General features: G+C 44.2%; 1 protein-coding gene across 1 annotated transcript in view; it reads right to left on the bottom strand.

Moving 5' to 3' along the window:
- Positions 1 to 202: 202 nt before the first annotated feature.
- The window catches only part of PRR5L (proline rich 5 like), a 38,214-nt gene continuing 16,918 nt past the window's right edge, over positions 203 to 21,498 (bottom strand). The window contains exons 4-9 of the mRNA XM_075326959.1: positions 15,175 to 15,223; positions 13,383 to 13,440; positions 11,812 to 11,903; positions 10,115 to 10,255; positions 5,851 to 5,983; positions 203 to 981 (exon numbers count right to left, since the gene is read on the bottom strand). Of these exons, the coding sequence (XP_075183074.1) occupies positions 608 to 981; positions 5,851 to 5,983; positions 10,115 to 10,255; positions 11,812 to 11,903; positions 13,383 to 13,440; positions 15,175 to 15,223 (847 nt within the window). The 3' untranslated portion in view covers positions 203 to 607. The remainder of the gene's footprint in view (positions 982 to 5,850; positions 5,984 to 10,114; positions 10,256 to 11,811; positions 11,904 to 13,382; positions 13,441 to 15,174; positions 15,224 to 21,498) is intronic.

Raw genomic sequence — 21,498 nt, 5'->3', positions numbered from 1 at the left:
ACCTTCTGTATGATGATCTAAGTTAAGTTTCTTCCTTGTTAATCCCTACGCCGGGCAGGCAGGGGGCCTACCGTAACTCTGGGTCCACAAAGAACTGGTGCCAACCCCAAACTTTGAGATAGACCTTCACTTTTTTAGTGCAAAAAAGGTACAAAAACACCAACAAAGCAGATTTTGAAAAAATAAAACTTTATTTTGCTTTCCAGTTTGTTCCGTTCTCTCCATCTCCCAATCCTAAATGCACTTTTAGTTAGAGCAAAATAAAAAAGTTAAAAACAACTGTTTCAAGTTTTGCAAAAACAGGAAGCACCGTTTGGGCAGAATTCGGGGAGCTAGTCCTACTCAAAACCATTAGAGTCCCTTGTCGCTGGCTGATTTTGAGTTTTCATCCATCCACTGGGAAGGGTTCACATACGAAGGCCGTACCTTATAAAAAAAATACCATTGGCGTACCATAAAAAGTGATTTCTATGCTGACTTATTGCGTTAGGCTCCTGGTGAGATATGGTGTGGTCGGTCAGTGGTCATGCGGTGGAATAGAAATTGGTGATCCTTGTGTGGGTCCCCAAAAATATTTCTGGTCTTCATTCAGTTTTTGGGGTACCTGTCAGCTGGGGGATGGGCAGCTGTGCTCGGAGCCATCGTGGAGGTCTGTACTCAGCAGCTCGGATGGACTGTCCACAATATTTGGTTCACTACTAAACTGTCGCTGGGTGAAATTGGGCTGCAGTAGAAGACACGGGTCGGAAAGCTCTGTCTCCTCGGATCTGGGATGCATGATGGAGGCCATTGCCAAAAGTTGGATGTCCGTGTGAGCGTTGGCTACTGTATGTCTCCTGATGCTTCCACATTTTTCCAAATATGCCTCGCCCTCCTGCTCGGTGAGTGGGGAAAGGGAGCGCTCAATCGGAAGAGAAAGACCTCCATGTGGCGTGTAGGGTACAGTATCCGATCTGAGATGACATTTAGTGAATCGATGTTCTGCAAAGAGAGAAAAAAAAAACGTAGAAGAGTTATCATGGGACATCTGGCCATCATCATAGTAATAAATCCAAAAATAATCCAGTAGGAAGTCTAAAAATATCACTCAAGAGCTATAAGCTAACCTGAACATTTTAACACAGAGTGTAGTACCCCTCGTGATAGTCTCCAACCTGTCAGTCTTCAGCTGTAGCACAACATGGAACCAAGCCGTATCATTCACTTATTTCCTATTCTCCCAAAATGTCCAAGAAAAAAAAGAGTTCACCTAAAATTCTAGAGGAGTTCTCAAATCTCATGGGTGCCAATGAAGCCTCCTAAACAGGTGTAGATCGAAACGGCTTAGGGGCAAATGCGTGGTACTGAAGATCAGCCCTATGTTCATTTTATTGCAGAAACCGGGAGCGGGCACTAAAGAGTTGGCGTTTCCAGCTCCTCACCCATCTTCACATCACGTCATTTTCGAAGCTACAAAACTCCTCTTCAATGGTGTTCCAGGTATTGGAACCAATCTGCTATTGATGACCCATCCTAAGGACAGGCCATCAATATCATAGGACCACAACCCCAGTAAAGTAGGAGCTAACGCTGTGCTTTTTAGGAGGCTTTGGGACTTTCTGGATGATCTGTAAGACATGACACTTAGGAGATGAGCTCAGACTTGTCGTGACACCGGAGAACTGAAACCTATAAACTTGCTGAACTTTTCAACTCAAGACATTTCGTCTGTGGGAAGTGATGTCCAGATACTGGAAGACTAAAAGAGACGTTCGTTCGGGGAGATGGTCTCTTGAGGCTCAAGGTCTTCGCATCCAATTCCAGGACAATGCACACATCCAGGAATTAGACAGGCGGAGAATATACCGCCATGTCATACAGCTGACTTATAGCCTAAAAATGACCAAATCCTTCCTTCATTGACCAGGGGTAAATTTGTATTTCTACAAAGGGGTATTCCGACCCAGAGAAGATGTCATAATTTTCCCCCCATAAAGTATTAATACCCCCTTAAAAATAATTATGCCCTCCCTCCATCCACTGAGTGCCCCTTCCAAAAGTAATACTGCTACCCATCTGCCACTCCCTATACTTGCCTAATCTGAGACCTCTTCTCCCGGCACAATGATATGACATTATTGTGGCACCTGTGGAGGAACGTTGAGGTCTTGTAGACCGGAGGCAGTCAGCAGGAGGTTCCCCGTTCCACCGTATTGACAGAGAGACAATTCAAAGTAGAGATGCCAGAAGTCTCGAGCATGTTCACCGCCGAAGATCTTGTGACACAACCACCATTAAAATTTTGCACTCGAGGCAACTTCTCCTATTGCCCCCCACCAATGGCCTGTAGACCATACTGATCCTACAAAGAGGCAGGTTCCCCTCTAATCCAAAAAGTAGAAAACTACTTGTTAAACAATGTAATTCTTCTTCGTAAGCAATTAGTATAAAAAAAACCCCCAAAAACATAAGCACGAAGTCTGTTGTGCACAAAAACATGTCCCCCCTTCCCCCCAGGTTATCTGAAAACTTCAGTTGTGGTGAACTCCTAAATCTTTCACACAATGTGCATTTTTATTTATCTTATTAACAGATCGTCTATACGCCAACATCTGTCTCACCACGAGACTCCAGACACGGATATGCGTTGGTGTTTATAGAGGTTCTCAGAACCAGAGAAATATGAAAATCAAGCAATCATGGGGTCATAAGGACATCTAGGACTCCAGTGTCAAGGATCCCAGACACAGTAGATGTCAATGGTTTGGCCAATCATTTGGCTGGCAGCCATTGCGCTCAACTCCTCCGTCCATCCGGCCGAGTGCTCCAGTGTTCACTACAAGAGAGATGCTGCCACTCTCCTTTTCTCACCGAAAACTAAGGATCGTCAGTTCGAAATGGGACATGCTGGATCCTCACCTCCCCAAATATCATCTGTTGGGGGGGCCCCATACATGTAAAACTGTCGGCCAAGCTCACCGATACCTTCAGGTTTGGCCTACATTAGTCTAAATTTGAGTCAAGCCCATCAATACCTTCAGATTTGGCCTACATTAGTCTAATTTGAGCCAAGCCCTTCAGCTTTGGCCTACATTAGTCTAAATTTGAGTCAAGCCCACCAATACCTTCAGATTTGGCCTACATTAGTCTAATTTGAGCCAAGCCCTTCAGCTTTGGCCTACATTATACATTCAGCTTTGGCCTACATTAGTCTAAATTCGAGCCAAACCCACCAATACCTTCAGGTTTGGCCTTCAATAGTCTAAATTTGAGCCGTTCATTAAACCTGCCATCAGCCTCCTTCAGCCCAAAAGAGCTGATAATGGGAAAGAATAACAATTTTGTTGAGGCACATTATCCCCCAACCCAAGACACCTCTATAAACTAGAACAAGAGCTGTTCAGAAAACACGCCTTGTTCTGATGGACATGAGCTGTCTCTGTAGGTCATGGACGACCATTCAGCAGCCAATGCATGAGAACCTTAAACGTGGCCCAAGCCTCCTGCGCCAAAGATCTGCCTATGATGATCAATCCCTTTAAGGGGTGGGGCTTTGATAAAGGGGTAGTCACCACAACTCTAGTGTCCAAAAAACAGCCATGGGGGAGGTCTTCTGTTGTGGCCAGCAGCCTTACAACCGAGACGATCTGATCGCCGGTTGGGAGTAGGGTGTTCATCCTTAACGCCAATCTATTCAGCCATGACAAAAAGGGGTCCTAGGTAAGGAACCCCCCCTCTAATGCCTTTATGTAACACCTAGGTGAGGGGCGTTTTACTAAGCCATCCCCTTTAGAGGGTGGGTTTGTTAAAAAAAAAAAAATAATTTCTTAATTTTTTTAATATGAAGTTATATTAAGTTTGCAACATTTTTGGGTCATCTGTGTCCCCAGAAAGTAAAAGCTAAGACACCCCCTTTAATTAAGCCCCACCCATTTTTTGTTTGTAAAAGAAAGAGCACAAGAAAAAGTCACAAATTATTGCACAAATATTTTCTCCAAGAAACCAGTGATTAATAAATCCCCCCCAGTGAGATCTGCGCTTATTCTGCAACAAGGAATTTCCACTGAGAAGTGTTGATGATGGTGACTAATCGGCATGCACCCCGCGTGATGCGTTTCCACAGCTGCCCATGAGAGTGGGCACGCTCAACAATAATCCAAAGGATTCTGGGAAAACCCACCAAATAAATGAGATCCCGCTGCTGCCCCCCCTCGCCCCTGCTCTGAAAACCTGAACATAGATCAGAGTCATTTTTTTGGCACTGATTAGTCACGCAGCTGCTTTGGATTTCATGTGTCTATTCAGTGCGGCCGCGATTCTGTGCAATTCATGTATCACACCAGGCCGGAAGCCAAGGAGAACAGTAAGCGCTGAGGACACGGCTCTGTGCAGCTGAACCCAGGCCAACAACAGTGTCACTAGGGGGTATTCAGAAGCATCAACAGTGGAGCCGTCACATTACTATGTGCAGAGCAGTATGTGCACAGTGACTGCACCAGCAGAATAGAGAGTGCAGCTCTGGAGTATAATACAGGATCAGTAATGTAATGTATGTACACAGTGACTGCATCAGCAGAATAGTGAGTGCAGCTCTGGAGTATAATACAGGAGGTAACTCAGGATCAGTAATATAATGTATGTGCACAGTGACTGTACCAGCAGAATAGAGAGTGCAGCTCTGGAGTATAATACAGGGGGTAACTCAGGATCAGTAATGTAATGTATGTACACAGTGAGTGCAGCTCTGGAGTATAATACAGGGGGTAACTCAGGATCAGTAATGTAATGTATGTACACAGTGAGTGCAGCTCTGGAGTATAATACAGGAGGCAACTCAGGATCAGTTGTGTAATGTATGTACACAGTGACTGCACCAGCAGAATAGTGAGTGCAGCTCTGGAGTATAATACATTACTGATCCTGAGTTACCTCCTGTATGTACAAAGTGACTGCAGCTGCAGAATAGTGAGTGCAGCTCTGGAGTATAATACAGGATGGAACTAAGAATCAGTCCATGAATAGATTAAAGGCTGTGACCAAAAACAAGAAATCACACAGTAGAGTGCCCGTACCTCTCTATGGGAGATATATTCTATTTCTGGACAATACAGGTGACAGCCGAATTGAGGAGCTGATGTAAAGGATTTCCATGTAAAGGTGGAATTGTCCTTACCTTCTCATTATCCCATACACTTCTATGGAATCCCGCTGACGTGAGGGCGATTTGGAGTCTGGAATTAATATTTGACTAATGTTTGCCTTTTAATTGCTTTGGATTAGCGATTACACTGCAACATAAACACGTCAGGCTGCAAACGGGGTTAATTACGCAGACTGCGCCGGCTTTCTTCCCACACTCTGGAGGCTGAGAACACTGCACATGGCCGGAGGTTATTCTGATCACACAGGCAGCGCTTTCTACGGCTCCAGGACGGAGTTTTCTGCCTTTATGTGGTCAGCTCTCCATCATGGCGGTTACAATGGTCTGGCCAGAAATGTGGCGGCTGTTCCCCTGAATAGTGGACAATTCACGAAGGAATGGCTTGGATCTGCCATATCGGGAGCCCTCTACACCGTAGCTTATGGAGGAGGTCCACCCGACCAAGTCATGGACATCCATTCATGAGAAATCCCCTTTAATTTCCTCAGACCCCTTGAACCTCTGTTAAGAGGCTGAGAGCTGCCATGGTTTGCAGGGGATTTCAGCCCATAGCCGTCAGTGCATGTTGGGACTTGTAGTTTTTCAGCAGCTGAAGGTTGGAGACCATAGATTTAAGGCATCTGAGGTCCACCGTGATGCCACCACAACAGATCGTCATTCTATATGATTGTTAGTGGGTCATGTCCAACTGATAGAAGAGGGGATCTTACCCAGTAGACAGGGAGCACTCGTATGGCAGTAGCTCCGGTCCCCGTACGCCGCCAGATATGGAGATACCACCATTTTAACCAACTCTTCCAGCTTCAGGTATGAATCACTGGGTCCCGACGGCTCGTGGATACCCTGAAAAGAACAACATAACACATTACCATCCTGAACCCTACAATATGGCCGCTAATGAGAACACGGTCTCATCCCGTCCAGGGATCTCCATAGATGGTCTCCGAGGAAGCCTAATTCCTCCTAAGAAGATACCAACTTACAGTAGTAGGCCCAGAGTAGTCAGGAATGGGCAACTGATACAGATTTGGCTCTGGGGTCCCAAGAACAGTTACAGCTCTGCCAGGGTAAGAATGGTTCCATCCGCACTTACAGAGGGTGGAAAAATGTATGGATTTGTCCCATAAACATCATCACCTATTCCAAGGATAGGTATAAATGCACGATCCCTGGGGGCCTACAACTAGGACCTCTACTGATCACAAGAACGGGGCATCCCAAAGTCCAATGTGAATAGAGATGTAGCGAGCATGTGCGGAGACTGCTCCATTCACTGTCTATAGGAGTGGTGGTCGCACACGCTCAGTACCGTTCCATTCACAGTCTATAGGAGTGATGGTCACACACGCTCAGTATTGCCACATTTACTGTCTATAGGAGTGGTGGTCGCACACGCTCAGTACCGTTCCATTCACAGTCTATAGGAGTGGTGGTCGCACACGCTCAGTATTGCCCCATTCACTGTCTATAGGAGTGGTGGTCGCACACGCTCACTACCGCTCCATTCACAGTCTATAGGAGTGGTGGTTGTACATGTTCAGTGTGGCGCCCTGGACTAGCCAGGTCGTCACAGATAACACACACACACACACTCCCACCCCTAGAACAGCAACATTAGTCAAACACAAAACCCTTGTTGCCTCCCTCCAGTGTTTGATGTCCGCACCAGGTGGGGGCGGGGCCAAGGCGGTTGGCCCCACCCACCGAGGAGTTCACAGGCCTGGAGGCGGGAAAAGAGTCAGTTTAGTTTGGAGGTGGAAGTGAGAGGAGTAAACACTTGGGTGTCTGGGTTGGAGCCCAGGCACTGACAGCAAGGTTGGCAGACTATGGTGGCCGTCTGCAGGAGTGGTGGAGCAACGCGAAACCGTAGGACCGGGGTCAGGCGTTGGCCCGCCGGTACCGACCAGGGAGCGAAGTGAAGCCAGCACACACAGGTAGGGCCATCGGACCCCGACCAGGCTTGGAGCCGCCGATAACAGTCAAATCCGAATGTGACTGGAACCCCAGGGGTTTCTCAACAGCAAAAGTCCCGAGTGAAGGCAACAGTCCGCACCGTGAGGGTATACAGCTACCGCCTAAGGCTAGAGGCCCAAGGACCAGCGCCTGCGGGCAAACGGGCTCCTCCGGCACTCATAAACCAGGGAGCGGACTACCACTGGGAAGCCACAGTAGTCAAACAAGAACACTAAGGTGCAGGGAGAGACAGCCGCCATCACCTGTCCGGGGAGAGACTGCAGCCGGCTGCGGGACCCGTCCATCCAGCCGTTTGGTTTACCGGAGACTTTGTGCCTCATTTGCTGAGTGAGTACACCCGTGCCATCCGGCACTGCGCCGCGCTGTCCCTGCAACCCTGCACCTCACCGGCCCTGCAGCCCCATCACATCACCGGGCCCCGGGACCACCAACCCCTACCCACGGAGGGGGAAAATAACATCCCAGCTGCTCCCTACCATCGCTCCCGGGATCCCCGTCGCCAGCAGCGGTGGTGCCCATCTTCACCACAACCCGTGAGTGGCGTCACGGACTAAATCCCCCAAACCAACCACCCCTTTCACTCACGGGCGAGGAGCGCCGCTCGAGTCCCCGGATCCGGCCCACCGCTCGAGCCACCGAGCAGCAGCAGCGCCGGACCCAAGCGTTAGCGAGCGCAGCGGCGTCCCCTCCTCCGCCCGCGTCATTCAGTACCGCTAAAGTCACTATCTATAGGAGTGGTGGTCTCGCACGCTAAATACCGCTCCATTCACTGTCTATAGGAGTGATGATCACACATGCTCAGTACCGCACCAGTCACTGCCTACAGGAGTAGTGGTTGCACATGCTCAGTACTGCTCCAGTCTCAATCTATAGGAATGAGGGTCACACATGTTCAGTATTGCTCCAGTCAACATCAAGAGTGGTGGTCACACACGCTCACTACCGCTCCATTCACCGTCTATAGGAGTGGTGGTCACACACTCAGTACCGCTCCATTCAACGTCTATAGGAGGGGTAGTTGCACACGCTCAGTACCACTCCATTCACCGTCTATAGGAGTGGTGGTCACACACGCTCACTACCGCTCCATTCACCGTCTATAGGAGTGGTGGTCACACACACTCAGTACCGCTCCATTCACCGTCTATAGGAGTGGTGGTCACACACACTCAGTACCGCTCCATTCACCGTCTATAGGAGGGGTAGTTGCACACGCTCAGTACCACTCCATTCACCGTCTATAGGAGTGGTGGTCGCAAGGAAGGAGCTGCCTTCTCGGCTCCCTCTGATCAGCTGTTATCAGGTCTTGTGGCCATCGGATGCACATAGTGCCAGAATTAAAGCGCTCCATACACCGTGTAGTGGCCGTTCTCAGTACTGCAGCTCAGCCTTAATTAACTGCACTACCAAAAATGGCCACTACTCGGTGTATAGAGCTGCTCTAGCGATCCGGACAGGTCCCCTTTAAATAATATAATACTAAAAGACAATAATTCCTCTCTCAGCCTCCGGGCCGTGCAGGACAGACCGCGCTCATGCCTTATTTATGAGGCTCCGCCATCGGGATCTATACCGCTATTCTGTCTTTTCTTTCCGCTTTGCCCTTATTTTCTATTGTCACGTTCATTCGTTCGGGCGTCTTACAGCCTTTGTGTCAAATTCTATAAATAAAATAAAATATTAAGAAAGAAAAAAAAAATTAAAAAAAAAAAAAAAAAAAAAAAAATAGAGCAACGTAATTACATGACCCAGATAATCAAACAATCCTGCGGTGGCGGCTTTACACAGCGTTAATGGGTAACCAAGCACGTCCCTAAAAATAGAGAATGGCTGATCAGGTCACTGGGTCACGGCTGCAATCCTCCAGCTAAAGCTGAGCTTATCCCGGGATCCTCCGCACAATGTTTAACCCTATTAGTGAGCGACCTCTCCGGAAACTGCCAGAACAAGGTAATCAAGAGCACCTCTACCCTGGAGGACCCGGCAGGTCCATGGAGGACACCGGCGGCCGGAAGACCTCCATAGGCACCTGCACTATTTCATTATTCCTGTGCTGGCGCTAGAGGACAATACAACACGTCCTTCACACACTGATCGCCCCTCGAGCAGGAGACCATGAGATACGTAAAAAAAAAAAAAATTAAAAATGGTCAAAATAAAATAACTATAACAAAGAAATTTACATATTCTTTTGTCACCATGAAAATCTCCTTAAAAATGAAAAAAAAAAAAAGCAGAATAGTGAATGCAGCTCTGGAGTATAATACAACATGTAACTCAGGATCAGTAATGTAATGTATGTACACAATGACTGCACCAGCAGAATAGTGAGTGCAGCTCTGGAGTATAATACAGGAGGTAACTCAGGATCAGTAATATAATGTATGTGCACAGTGATTGCACCAGCAGAATAGTGAGTGCAGCTCTGGAGTATAATGCAGGAGGTAACTCGGGATCAGTACAGGATCAGTAATGTAATGTATGTATGCAGTCACTCCACCAGCAGAATAGTGAGTGCAGCTCTGCAGTATAATACAGGAGGTAACTCAGGATTAGTAATGTATGTACACAGTGACTGCACCAGCAGAATAGTGAGTGCAGCTCTGGAGTATAATACAGGAGGTAACTCAGGATTAGTAATGTATGTACACAGTGACTGCACCAGCAGAATAGTGAGTGCAGCTCTGGAGTATAATACAGGAGGTAACTCAGGATTAGTAATGTATGTACACAGTGACTGCACCAGCAGAATAGTGAGTGCAGCTCTGGAGTATAGTACTGGATTACACAATTTACATTGCACGCCAGGACTGGGTGATAACTAGCCATGTAGACTCTTTTTTTCATGGTTACTTTTCGTGAGATGTTGGTGGTGAAGTCACCTACTGGTGTAACCTGCAGATGCTGGGGTAGGTTAAATCTTCCATTCCCTCCATTGACACAAAGTGCTGTATACAGAAATCAGCAGATAAATCACATACAATATGCGGCTCTTCCCACCTGAAGGACCAGCAGCATCTGCAGGATGGGGGGTGGGAATGGCGGCTTCATTATTGGCAGCGCTGAGTCCAGGTTCACCTTTAATAGAACAGAGTCCCTGAAGCCGAGAAGAGCGATCTGCCGGATGGTCAGCTCCTGGCCCTGCAACACAGAGAAAAACCTGAGCACCGATCCGCTCCCTCTGGGGGCATCACATTTACTAGTGGGGGAGTAGAGGTGACGCACATTTCAGATATTGAAGACAAAATCAAAGATGATCTGCACTTCAAAGAGTGAAATCCGCAGTCAGGCACATAAAAAACCACGTGTGCAGAACTAAAATCCAAAGCTGGAAACCAGCAGTGATTTTCTCCCCGCACCGCGAGAATATACCCTAAAGGAATTTTTTATCATGCACTTACATTGGGGCATTGCGAATATTTTTAAGTTGCTGCTGCTAATCATTAATTCATTAGAGGAAGAATAAGATTAAATATTAATTAATAACCCACACATTCATACATGGGGAAAAGCAATGAAGGCAAGGTGGAAATGGCTGGAGGTAAGGTGTGAACTGATCTTTAAAAAGTAAGTCATTCCCTTTAAATACTCACATGTCCCATTACCTGATGCCGGTTATAGATTTGCATCCTATTCTGAATTGACCACCATTGAAGGGGGAAATCTGTGGAATCTCTTGAAAGCTTGTCACTTATAGTCCTGGTGTTAGGCTGCAGCAGTGAAGTTGCTGATCTCTAGTATCCTGCAGCCCTGGTGTTTTGCTGTAGTAGTGAAGGTGCTGATATCTTGTCTCCTGCAGCCCTGGTGTTTACAGCAGTGAAATTGCTGATCTCTAAACACCAGGGCTGCAGGAGACAAGATATCAGCACTTTCACTACTACAGCAAAACACCAGGGCTGCAGGAGACTAAAGATCAGCAACTTCATTGCTGCAGCCAAACACCAGGGCTGCAGGACACTGGCTGCAGCAGTGAAATTGCTGATTTCTAGCCAAACACCAGGGCTGCAGGAGACTAGAGATCAGCAATTTCACTGCTGCAGCCAGTGTCCTGCAGCCCTGGTGTTTGGCTGCAGCAGTTGGTGCATATCCTTTTGTCTATGTCCCCCTGTCTGTTTTCCTTGCCCTGTGTTTTATTACAGTAATGGTGATGTCTAGTGCACTCACCGGTCTTGGCACTATACAGGGTGTGTGGAAGGACAGTAGGGACTAGGCATGTGACGGTGACGAGAGGAAGGATCCGTATAGGGATGTTAATGGAGCTCAGGGTTCAGACACAGGTGTCAGAAGGTACCCTGGCCCTCGCTCCCTAATGTCAGGGCCTTCCTCTCCCTTTTCATCCCTGTTGTAACCTCTGTGTTGTGTAGTAAGCCGGGCATCCACTTATCCGAGTGTGACCGGTCTGTGGCCATAAAAGAGCACAATGAAGATGATAAAAAAAAGGTTAAACTCCCTATCAGAGTGCGCTCACTGACGGATTCTCAAATAACGCATTCTGCAGCCAGCATTGCAGAGGGGGGCAAAGAGAATGGAAAAGCCAAAAAACAGTACAAAATGTTTAATGATGCCCAACTGCAAAAAATATTGAAGCCAAAATTAATCTATTTAAAGTCCTTGAAGGTGTTTAGTTCCTTTAATTCTATCAGTAACATAGGTTATATGATAAGGGCAGACACTGTACAGACATGGGGGAGAAATACCTGGACAGGATAAAAGATCGCCTGGAGTGTTGGCAGGATTTCCGTGAAGAAATGATCCCACAATTCCGAAAGAATCAAGACGCGGTTTTCACCTGCAGAGGAATATATGAATGGATGACGGATCCAACCTTTGCATTCACTATATACTAGCGCTGCACTATATATTGGTGCCGCACTGCACTAAATACTGGCGCTGCACTATATACTGGCGCTGCACTATATATATTGGTGCCGCACTGCACTATATACTGGCGCTGCACTATATACTGGCGCCGCACTGCACTATATACTGGCGCTACACTATATATTGGTGCCGCACTGCACTATATACTGGCGCCGCACTATATACTGGCGCTGCACTATATACTGGCGCTGCACTATATACTGGCGCCGCACTGCACTATATACTGGCGCTGCACTATATATATTGGTGCCGCACTGCACTATATACTGGCGCTACACTATATACTGGCGCCGCGCTGCACTATATACTGGCGCTGCACTATATACTGGCACTGCACTATATACTGGCACTGCACTATATACTGGCACTGCACTATATACTGGCACCGCACTGCACTATATACTGGCGCATCACTATATATTGGTGCCGCACTGCACTATATACTGGCGCATCACTATATATTGGTGCCGCACTGCACTATATACTGGCGCCGCACTATATATTGGTGCCGCACTGCACTATATACTGGCACTGCACTATATATTGGTGCCGCACTGCACTATATACTGGCGCTGCACTATATATTGGTGCCGCACTGCACTATATACTGGCGCTGCACTGCACTATATATTGGCGCCACACTATATACAGGCGCTGCACTATATACTGGCGCCGCACTGCACTATATACTGGCGCCGCACTATATATTGGTGCCGCACTGCACTATATACTGGCACTGCACTATATACTGGCGCCGCACTATATATTGGTGCCGCACTGCACTATATACTGGCACTGCACTATATACTGGCGCTGCACTATATGTTGGTGCCGCACTGCACTATATACTGGCGCTGCACTATATACTGGCGCTGCACTATATACTGGCGCTGCCCTATATATTGGTGCCGCACTGCACTATATACTGGCGCTGCACTATATATTGGTGCCGCACTGCACTATATACTGGCACTGCACTATATACTGGCGCTGCCCTATATATTGGTGCCGCACTGCACTATATGTTGGTGCCGCACTGCACTATATATTGGTGCCGCACTGCACTATATACTGGCGCTGCACTATATACTGGCGCTGCACTATATATTGGTGCCGCACTGCACTATATACTGGCGCTGCCCTATATATTGGTGCCGCACTGCACTATATACTGGCACTGCACTATATACTGGCGCTGCACTATATATAAAATCAGTGTGTTACATTTTGGTTGCATTTCCTTATCTCTGCCCAGTGATGTGTGACATGGGCAGTTATTGCACATTGACACCTACTCTGCCCCGCAGGACCAATGTGGTAAAGCGCTGCGAATGTCCGTGCACCCGTCACCCAGCGCCCGCTCTCCACAGGTGCCGGCGTCTCTCACCTTCGTACATCTTGACTTTCTCCTCCATGAAGGCCAAACCCTTCGAGAGCAGCCGATTCTACAAACACAAAAAGAGTAGTTTCATCTTCCACAGAGAAATGACCCGAGTAGTCACGACTAAAGTAGGACAAGCGCAGTGACCTGCTGGGCTGAAAGGGAAGGGCTCCGCAGATAATCACCCATCGCTTAAGTCAGGTTTTTGTGTTAAATGTTTTTTTTTTTTATTATTATTATTTCCTATATTCAAAATGAATAATCTTGCCATTTTCAAAGTGGCCACAGACGTCCTTTTAGGAAGAGTTTTCAGTAGACTCATTATCATTAGAGGCAGGATTACAATGACTCATAACACCTCTATACACAGTAGATAACAGGATCCACCATTCACAATAGGTGATATCACAACTCACCTCCTGTACAATGACTGATAATACCTCTATATACAGTAGATAGCATGATCCACCATTCACAATAGGTGATGTCACAGCTCACCTCCTCCTCCTGTACAATGACTGATAACACCTATATACAGTAGATAACAGTATCCACAATAGGTGATATCACAACTCACCTCCTGTACAATGACTGATAATACCTCTATATACAGTAGATAGCACGATCCACCATTCACAATAGGTGATGTCACAGCTCACCTCCTCCTCCTGTACAATGACTGATAACACCTATATACAGTAGATAACAGTATCCACAATAGGTGATATCACAGCTCACCTTCTCCTGTACAATGACTGATAACACCTTAATATACAGTAGATAACAGTATCCACAATAGGCGATATCACAGCTCACCTCCTCCTCCTCCTGTGCAATGACTGATAACACCTCTAACAATCATATTTGGTTTTACTTCAACCAAAACTGTCCAAACTAATAATTTCATAGTTTATGAAAAACGTACCTCGGCCCACCTGGCCTGATTTGCAGCTCCTGACATGCCCCCTGATCTGCTGCTCTCACATTGCTCACTACAAGCTGCAGCTGTCAGTCATGCTGAATGGGCGGAGCCTGAATACATTGGACTCATGACCTCGCTCACGCTTTAGCTGGACTCATAAAATGCTCATTTTAATATTCGGATTGCACAGTTATACTGATATGGATTTTCAGAGTAAGTACACCAGCCTCATCAGGTGTGAGATCTATTTAATAATGATTGCACTTATTTTTTTTTTACAGATCCTCTTTAAGACTGGACATATCCCTTCACCTTCAGTTTGAGGCAGATTTTGAACCAAACCTATAAGATGATGCAGCAGGAAGGAGAACTACAAGTCCTTCTTATTGGGGATTTATAGAATTCTAAAGAAAATATTCTACTTTTTTACCCCAGAAACGGCTTCATGGGCCGCATATTGTATCACCCCGTCCCATTGATGTAAATAAGGAGGAGCTGCAATACCTCAATAGCCCTTGGGTATGAGTGGCGCTGTTTCAGATAAAGAAGCAACTAAAGAAGAAATCTTTTTTTTTTTTATGTACTGTAGTCGTCTATCTACTGCTCCCTGTTATCAGCCATTTTTAGTTGGCAGTGTTATCCGAAATTGAAAATCCCTTCCTCCGTAATCGCTATATTATCTCTTATAGATGAAAGTTGTCAGACATCGCCTCTATACAGGCCGCCTTCCTACAAAGTGAGGACTTTAGGTTTACTGCCCCTTTAAGAGAGTAGCAATGAAAAGCGAGACACACAACAACGTTTCGGTGTGATTCATCTGCTGCGGTGAGACGGGCGATTACGGGGTTAACCCCGGCAGGTCTCCACATGACTTACCTGGAAGTAATCCGTGATGAACGAGCCAAGTTCACTCTTTAGTAAATTTCTAGAAAAAAAAAAAAAAAAAATAAAGAAATGGGGGTCATTTAATGCAGTTTACCCAAACATTGCAACTTTGGAAGGACAAACGATGCAGTGTGCTAATTTTGACCACGCCCCTAGCCACACCCATTTGGCAATGAGGGACAATCAGCAGATGCCCCGGACTGTTCATTCATTGTCATAGCAGCCAGAACTCTCATATTTATGAAGCTTCACTATACGCCATGTTGCTTTTTTGCGTCTGTAAGGCCGTGTTCACACATGGCAGAAATACTGTGGGGTTTTTTTGCAGGATCGGCACCAAACTACACAATAAAATCCTCCTTGCATTTTTTATGGATTCCCACCCCCCTTTATTTTATGTGTTTATGAAGCAGAAGAAAAAAAAAACTTTGAGTCTGCACTTCAAAAAGTAACTGCAGATTTTTTCATGTGTTTTTTCTTTTTTTAAGATTCCACATTGAAGCCTTCAAAAGGTGAAAAAAAAAAAAAAAAAAAAAAAAAAGCACCAAAAAACAGTAGAGTCCAGCGGCATCTTCAGACGCACAGTAGATGAAGTTTTTATCACATCCACTTGGTGATAAAACGCAGCAGAATTTGTGCAAAAAAAAAAGGCAGAAAAAAAAACCCCGCAACATTTACACTACATGTGAACATGGTTTAAATGTCCAAGCAAAGTGGATCAATTTCATGAATTCCCAGCTGAGCTGTGCAGTTTTGGTCTTTTTTTTTCCCCCTCCAGAGGCTTCTATGTGGAGCCTGAAGGAAAAAAAAAAAAATAAATAATAATTCTGTAGTATTTAAAAAAAATCATTAAAAACCTAGATTTTCATCTGCCCCAAAAACACATCAAATAAGGAGGAACACGTATAACAAAAAAAAAAATGCTGCAAACACGCAATAATCAGAAGTTTGTTATTGCTTTACTTTTGCACACACCTGGAAAAAACGTGCAGAAAAAAAAAACCTGCAGCATTTAGGCTGCATGTGAACACGGCCTTAGTGTTATGTTTTTATGACTTTTTATGGATTTAAGAGAGCAAAATAATCAAATCACACCATGTTTTTACGCCATTTACCGATCCTCATAAATAATATGTTATGTGGCTCGTTACAATTTGTGATGCCTGTTTATTAAAAAGTGCATTAAAATGTTTTTATTTTTTTTTATTTTATTTTTTAGTAATTTTATAGGAATAAAAAAAAAAAAAAAAAATTCTCTTTTACTCTCCAGCTAGAATACAGAGACCTAGAAATACACCGCTCTGTACAATGTATCTCTATGCACCAGTATAATCAGCCTGTGGAGCCGGAGGCTGCAATGCAGCTTCAAGATTACAAAATTCTCCCTGTGACATCAGCAGATTTAGCTCCTGCTGAAATATTTGAAGGTGGTTGGTTTGAGTCCCGTGGGAGGGAAATTTAAATAAAAATAAATAAATAACTTTTTGTAATTGTTTCTCATTTTATAGGAATGGAAAAAAAAATCTGACTTTTTCGTTACATCTAGAATACAGGGACATAGAGGTACATCTGTATATGGCAGTGTACCTCTATGTACCAGTATATTCTTGTTCTGGGTTACAGCACTACAGGTCAAGATTACCAAATCCTCCTACCACTCTCAGTCTGGGCAATAGAGCTGCTCACTACGGACAAGGGGTTTCCGTGAGTCGAGGGGAGAATTGTTCATTTAATTAATGCGGGCAGAGATATGTGGCCCCGCCCCAGAGGAGGAGGAGCTACGGAGCCGAGGAAGGCGGGACAAAAGCCCTGACTGCCGGGACAGCGGGACTGAGACCTCAAAACCGCGACGATTGGGAGCTATGTGTTTACCACATTTTGTTAAAGGGGTCTCCCGATTTTTAGCTGATCACAGGATCTGCAATCTGTTGCTGCAGGTATTCCATTCCTCTGCAGCACCCCCACTGGAGAAACGAAGCATTACACCAGCTGACTATATAATGTATGGACAGGTCGGGTCCTCCAGACCAGGACACACCCTAGAAAGACAGGAGTGGCCTACGGGTCCTATGTCCCTTTAATAAAACCGATGATTTGCCCCGTCTGGGTCAGAGCTGGTGCCGTCTGATGCCATCTTTGCTTTTCTGCTTTTTTTCAGAGAAAGGAAACAAAGACTCCATTGTGCTTCGCTCCGTCCTCGCTTGTTATCTCTTCCTTTTGCAGAGAAACCCAGCACCAGATCCGACCACAGGAAAAAAAATTGCAGCAGTGTCCCTTTTAACAAAAAATATGTAATTTGGGCCAGGAAAACGTTAATTGCAAAATTCTGCCTTAGTTTGTATATGAGACTGTACGGCAACATATACTCTATATAAGTGATGTACACGGTTTATTACATGTGGATAGTCCATTATCTAATGGATCTCTGAAAATCTAGTGATCTTCTTGTCTAGTAGTTACTGATCGGTTGCTATATGGGCAACAAAATCTCCCATCCAAAATAAGAGATTCAATCTGGTTGCTAAGGGGAATATTGTCCATAGCAACCAATTAAGAACAACTTAAATATGAGATGATGTCTGGTTGCTAAGTAGTTACTGATCGGTTGCTACGGCCAACAAGGTTCCCCATAGCATCTAGATTTCTGCTCGTACTTTTGGGGAACCTTAATGCCCATAGCAATCGATCAGTTAGAGATTCAATCTGGTTGCTATGGAGATTATTATTTTCGATAGCAATCAATAAAGAACAACTTAAAAAGTGTGAGAGGACATCTGGTTGCTAAGTAATAAGGGATTGGTGGGTATGGCCAACAAGATTTTGCCACAGCATCTAGATTTTTACTTGTATTTTTGGGAAGCTTAATGCCCATAGCAACCAAAGAAAAATAGCAAAAATCTAAATGCTACGCAGAATCTTGTTGCCCATAGTAACCAATCAGTAACTACTTAGCAACCAAATTTGAATATTTAAGTAATTACTGATTAGTTGCTATGGACATTAAGGTTCCCTAAAAGTACGAGTAGATATCTAGATGGTATGGGAAATCTTGTTGGCCATAGCAACCAATCAGTAACTACTTAGCAACCAGATGTCATCTCATATTTTTTTAAGTAGTTACTGATCGGTTGCTATGGCCAACAAGATTTCCCATACCATCTAGATATCTACTCGTACTTTTGGGGAACCTTAATGTCCATAGCAACTAATCAGTAATTACTTAAATATTAAATCAAATTTGGTTGCTAAGTAGTTATTGATTGGTTACTATAGGCAAAAGATTCTGCATAGCAATCAGATTTCTGCCCTTTTCTTTGTGGAACCTATCTACCTACCTTTTTGGAATGTCCATAGAAACCAATCAGTAACTACTTATATCAAGATGAAATCTTGTTACCCATAGCAACCGATTTGGTAACTACTAAATCAGATGTCATGTTTGGTTGCTATCGACAACCAGATTTCTAATTAAAAGAAAGAAATCCTTAGCAATTTAGCAAACAGTCTTCGTATTTTCTAAGAGGGTATTGATCGGTTGCTATGGGCAACAAGATTCCATTTCGTTTTACCAAGTAGTTACAAATTGGTTGCTATTGGCAACAAGTTTTGGGGTTTTTTTTTTCCTTCTTGATGCAGCTTTTCTTTTACCTGAGACTCCCGTGTATATAAGGCTGTCCAATTAGAACCGATTAATTCTAATATAAGGGGGATCGGAGCATAGCACTTTAAGTGGTGGTGACAGGTGCATTGGGCTCGGGGCTTTACATTCACATTCTGTCGGCCGTAAATAATCTTCCTCGGCCCAGAGTCTGAGGATGATTGAACCCGTTTAGACAAGTCCAGATTTTTCCCCCCAAATGCTGGGCTGAGCGGAGAATGTGAAATACTAGTGCAATCTGCGGAGACATCCTAAAGAATTAAAGGGCCAGACACGCTAACTTTTTAAGGATGCCACCATAACTTTTTAAGGATGCCACCATTTTTCGTTTTTGCGCTTTTAATGTGTCTCCCCCAAGAGACAAAACTATCATTTATTTTTCCGTCTACATAGCCGTACGAGGACTGGTCTTTTTGTGATAAAAGTGAATGGTCCCATTCTGAACTAATATAAAAAAAAAATTGGTTACATTGAGTTTTTTAATGTTTTTATTTTCTGTTGATGGAACTTTTTTTTTTTGTCCTGAGCTGTAGTAATTAACCATAAATGTTGGGGTTCACATGATGTTTTGATCACTGTTCGCTTTTAATTGCATTTTTAGGTGCGGTTGAGCAACTCTTATTGTTTGTTTTTTTGTTTGTTTTTGGGGTTTTTTTTTTTTTTTAACACCATTTACGGTGTTAAATAATTTCTTACATTGATAGATCAGAATTTTACAGAATGTTTATTTTTTCACATTTATAAAAGCTATTTTTCTTATATTGCTTTTTTATTTTTCAGTCTCCTCTAGGGGACTGGAACTTGTAATCATTTGATTACTTGTATATATTTCATTATTGCAGTATATATTACTGATTATTGTATCCAATGAAGAACAGGAGAAGGAGTACCAAGATGGCAGCAACAGGGTGGAAGACTTTGGCAAGACCCGAACTGCCATGACAAGCCATCAGCATCTTGCAATGACACTGCAGGGCAAAGACTTGTGCCCGCAGGATTTTTTTCATGCTTTCTTTATCCGAAAAAAAAAGCAAAGAAAATGCATCCCAGCAAAGTCTATGAGAATCGTAACGTGCTGTGCCCACGCTGCTTCTTTTTTCCTTGCTTTTTTTGTTGCTGAAAAAACAAGCAACATGTCAATTGTTTCTGCTTTTTTCCCCTATCTCAATACATAAGAAGAATGAAAAGCATGAAGAAAAAAAAAAAAAAAAATGCATGAAAGCTCAAAAAAAAAAAAAAAAAAACAAAAAAAAAAAAAAAACACGAAAAGAAGGATGAAAAGAAGCACGAAAAGAAGCATGAAAGCTCGAAAAGAAGCATGAAAGCCCGGAAAAAAAGCATGAAATGAAGCAAATCCCGAAAAGAAGCATGAAAAGAAACATGAAAGCCCGAAAAAAAAGCATGAAATGAAGCAAATCCCGAAAAGAAGCATGAAAAGAAGCTTGAAAGCACGAAAAGAAGCATGAAAAGAAGCATGAAAACCTGAAAAGCATGAAAGCCCGAAAATAAGCATGAAGAGAAGCTTGAAAGCATGAAAAGAAGCATGAAAGCCCGAAAATAAGCATGAAATGAAGCAAATCCCGAAAAGAAGCACGAAAAGAAGCATGAAAGCACGAAAAGAAGCATGAAAAGAAGCATGCAAGGAAGCACATAAAACAGCATCTTTTTTGGTGCTGAAAAAAAAAGCACTGTGGGCACATAGACCCTAAAGGGACCTGCCATCACTGTAAATGATTGATGGTGGCTTCAAAGAAGTTAGACAGCAAGGACCGGGGCTAGCTCTGATCACTGATGTTAGATTCGGACCGCAGGTATCTATAATAGGTGCAGGGGCTGCAATCACACCTGGGCCCTGGAGGCCCAAAAAAAACTTTGGTCAATCTGAAAAGCCCATTACTATTAAAGACTTCTAAAATTGGGGGCCCCATTGGAGCTTTTATATTGGAGTTTCAAGTTACCCCACAGGGTGCAGATGCTGGCTGTATTATGCAGCCAGCACCTGCCCTGTATGGAGCAGGCTCAACTCCTAAATTTATTCCACACGCACACGCAACCATGACGGATGTAAACGGCATGGAGCGTGAAGGGTCTAATTGAGAATCTAGAGATTGGGGGGGGGGGGGGGATTACTTAAGCCCAATAAAGGCCCCCAAATACTATTACGATGAGAGCAAAAGAATTTGCAACCCTTATAGAAATTTGAAGCCTGATCTCTTTCGATTAGTCTTAATTTCTGCTGGCCTCAGAGCGAATGGGTTTTTGTTCAGTTTTTGGGAGGTATACTACTTTTTTTTTTTTTTTTTTTTTAACTTTGCTTTACTTTTACACTTTCCATCTTTTGGTTCATTAACACTTTCCCCACTACTTTCAGATTCACTCATCAATACGACCGGACAGTCATAGCAAAACTTAAGATACTTTGCAAACAGCAACTTTGTATACCGGAATGATGCTGAAACTGTAAATGTTAATATTAGAAAAAAATATTCAGCAAAAATGCTGGAAAAAAAATGGTGTCCGCGATGCCGTGCTGTAAAGCGAGACCTTCTTGTGCAACAAAATGTTAGGCGCCTTCTAAAAATAATTAGTATATCTACCTGGAAAAAAAAAATCATTATTCATGTGCAAATATAATCTGTGATGCTATTTTAATTTAC

Source organism: Anomaloglossus baeobatrachus, chromosome 10 (assembly GCF_048569485.1).
Source record: "Anomaloglossus baeobatrachus isolate aAnoBae1 chromosome 10, aAnoBae1.hap1, whole genome shotgun sequence".
NCBI classification, from domain to species: Eukaryota; Metazoa; Chordata; class Amphibia; order Anura; family Aromobatidae; genus Anomaloglossus; species Anomaloglossus baeobatrachus.
The sequence above is the reverse complement of the archived record's forward strand: the minus strand, read 5'-3'. Positions and strand labels throughout refer to the sequence as shown.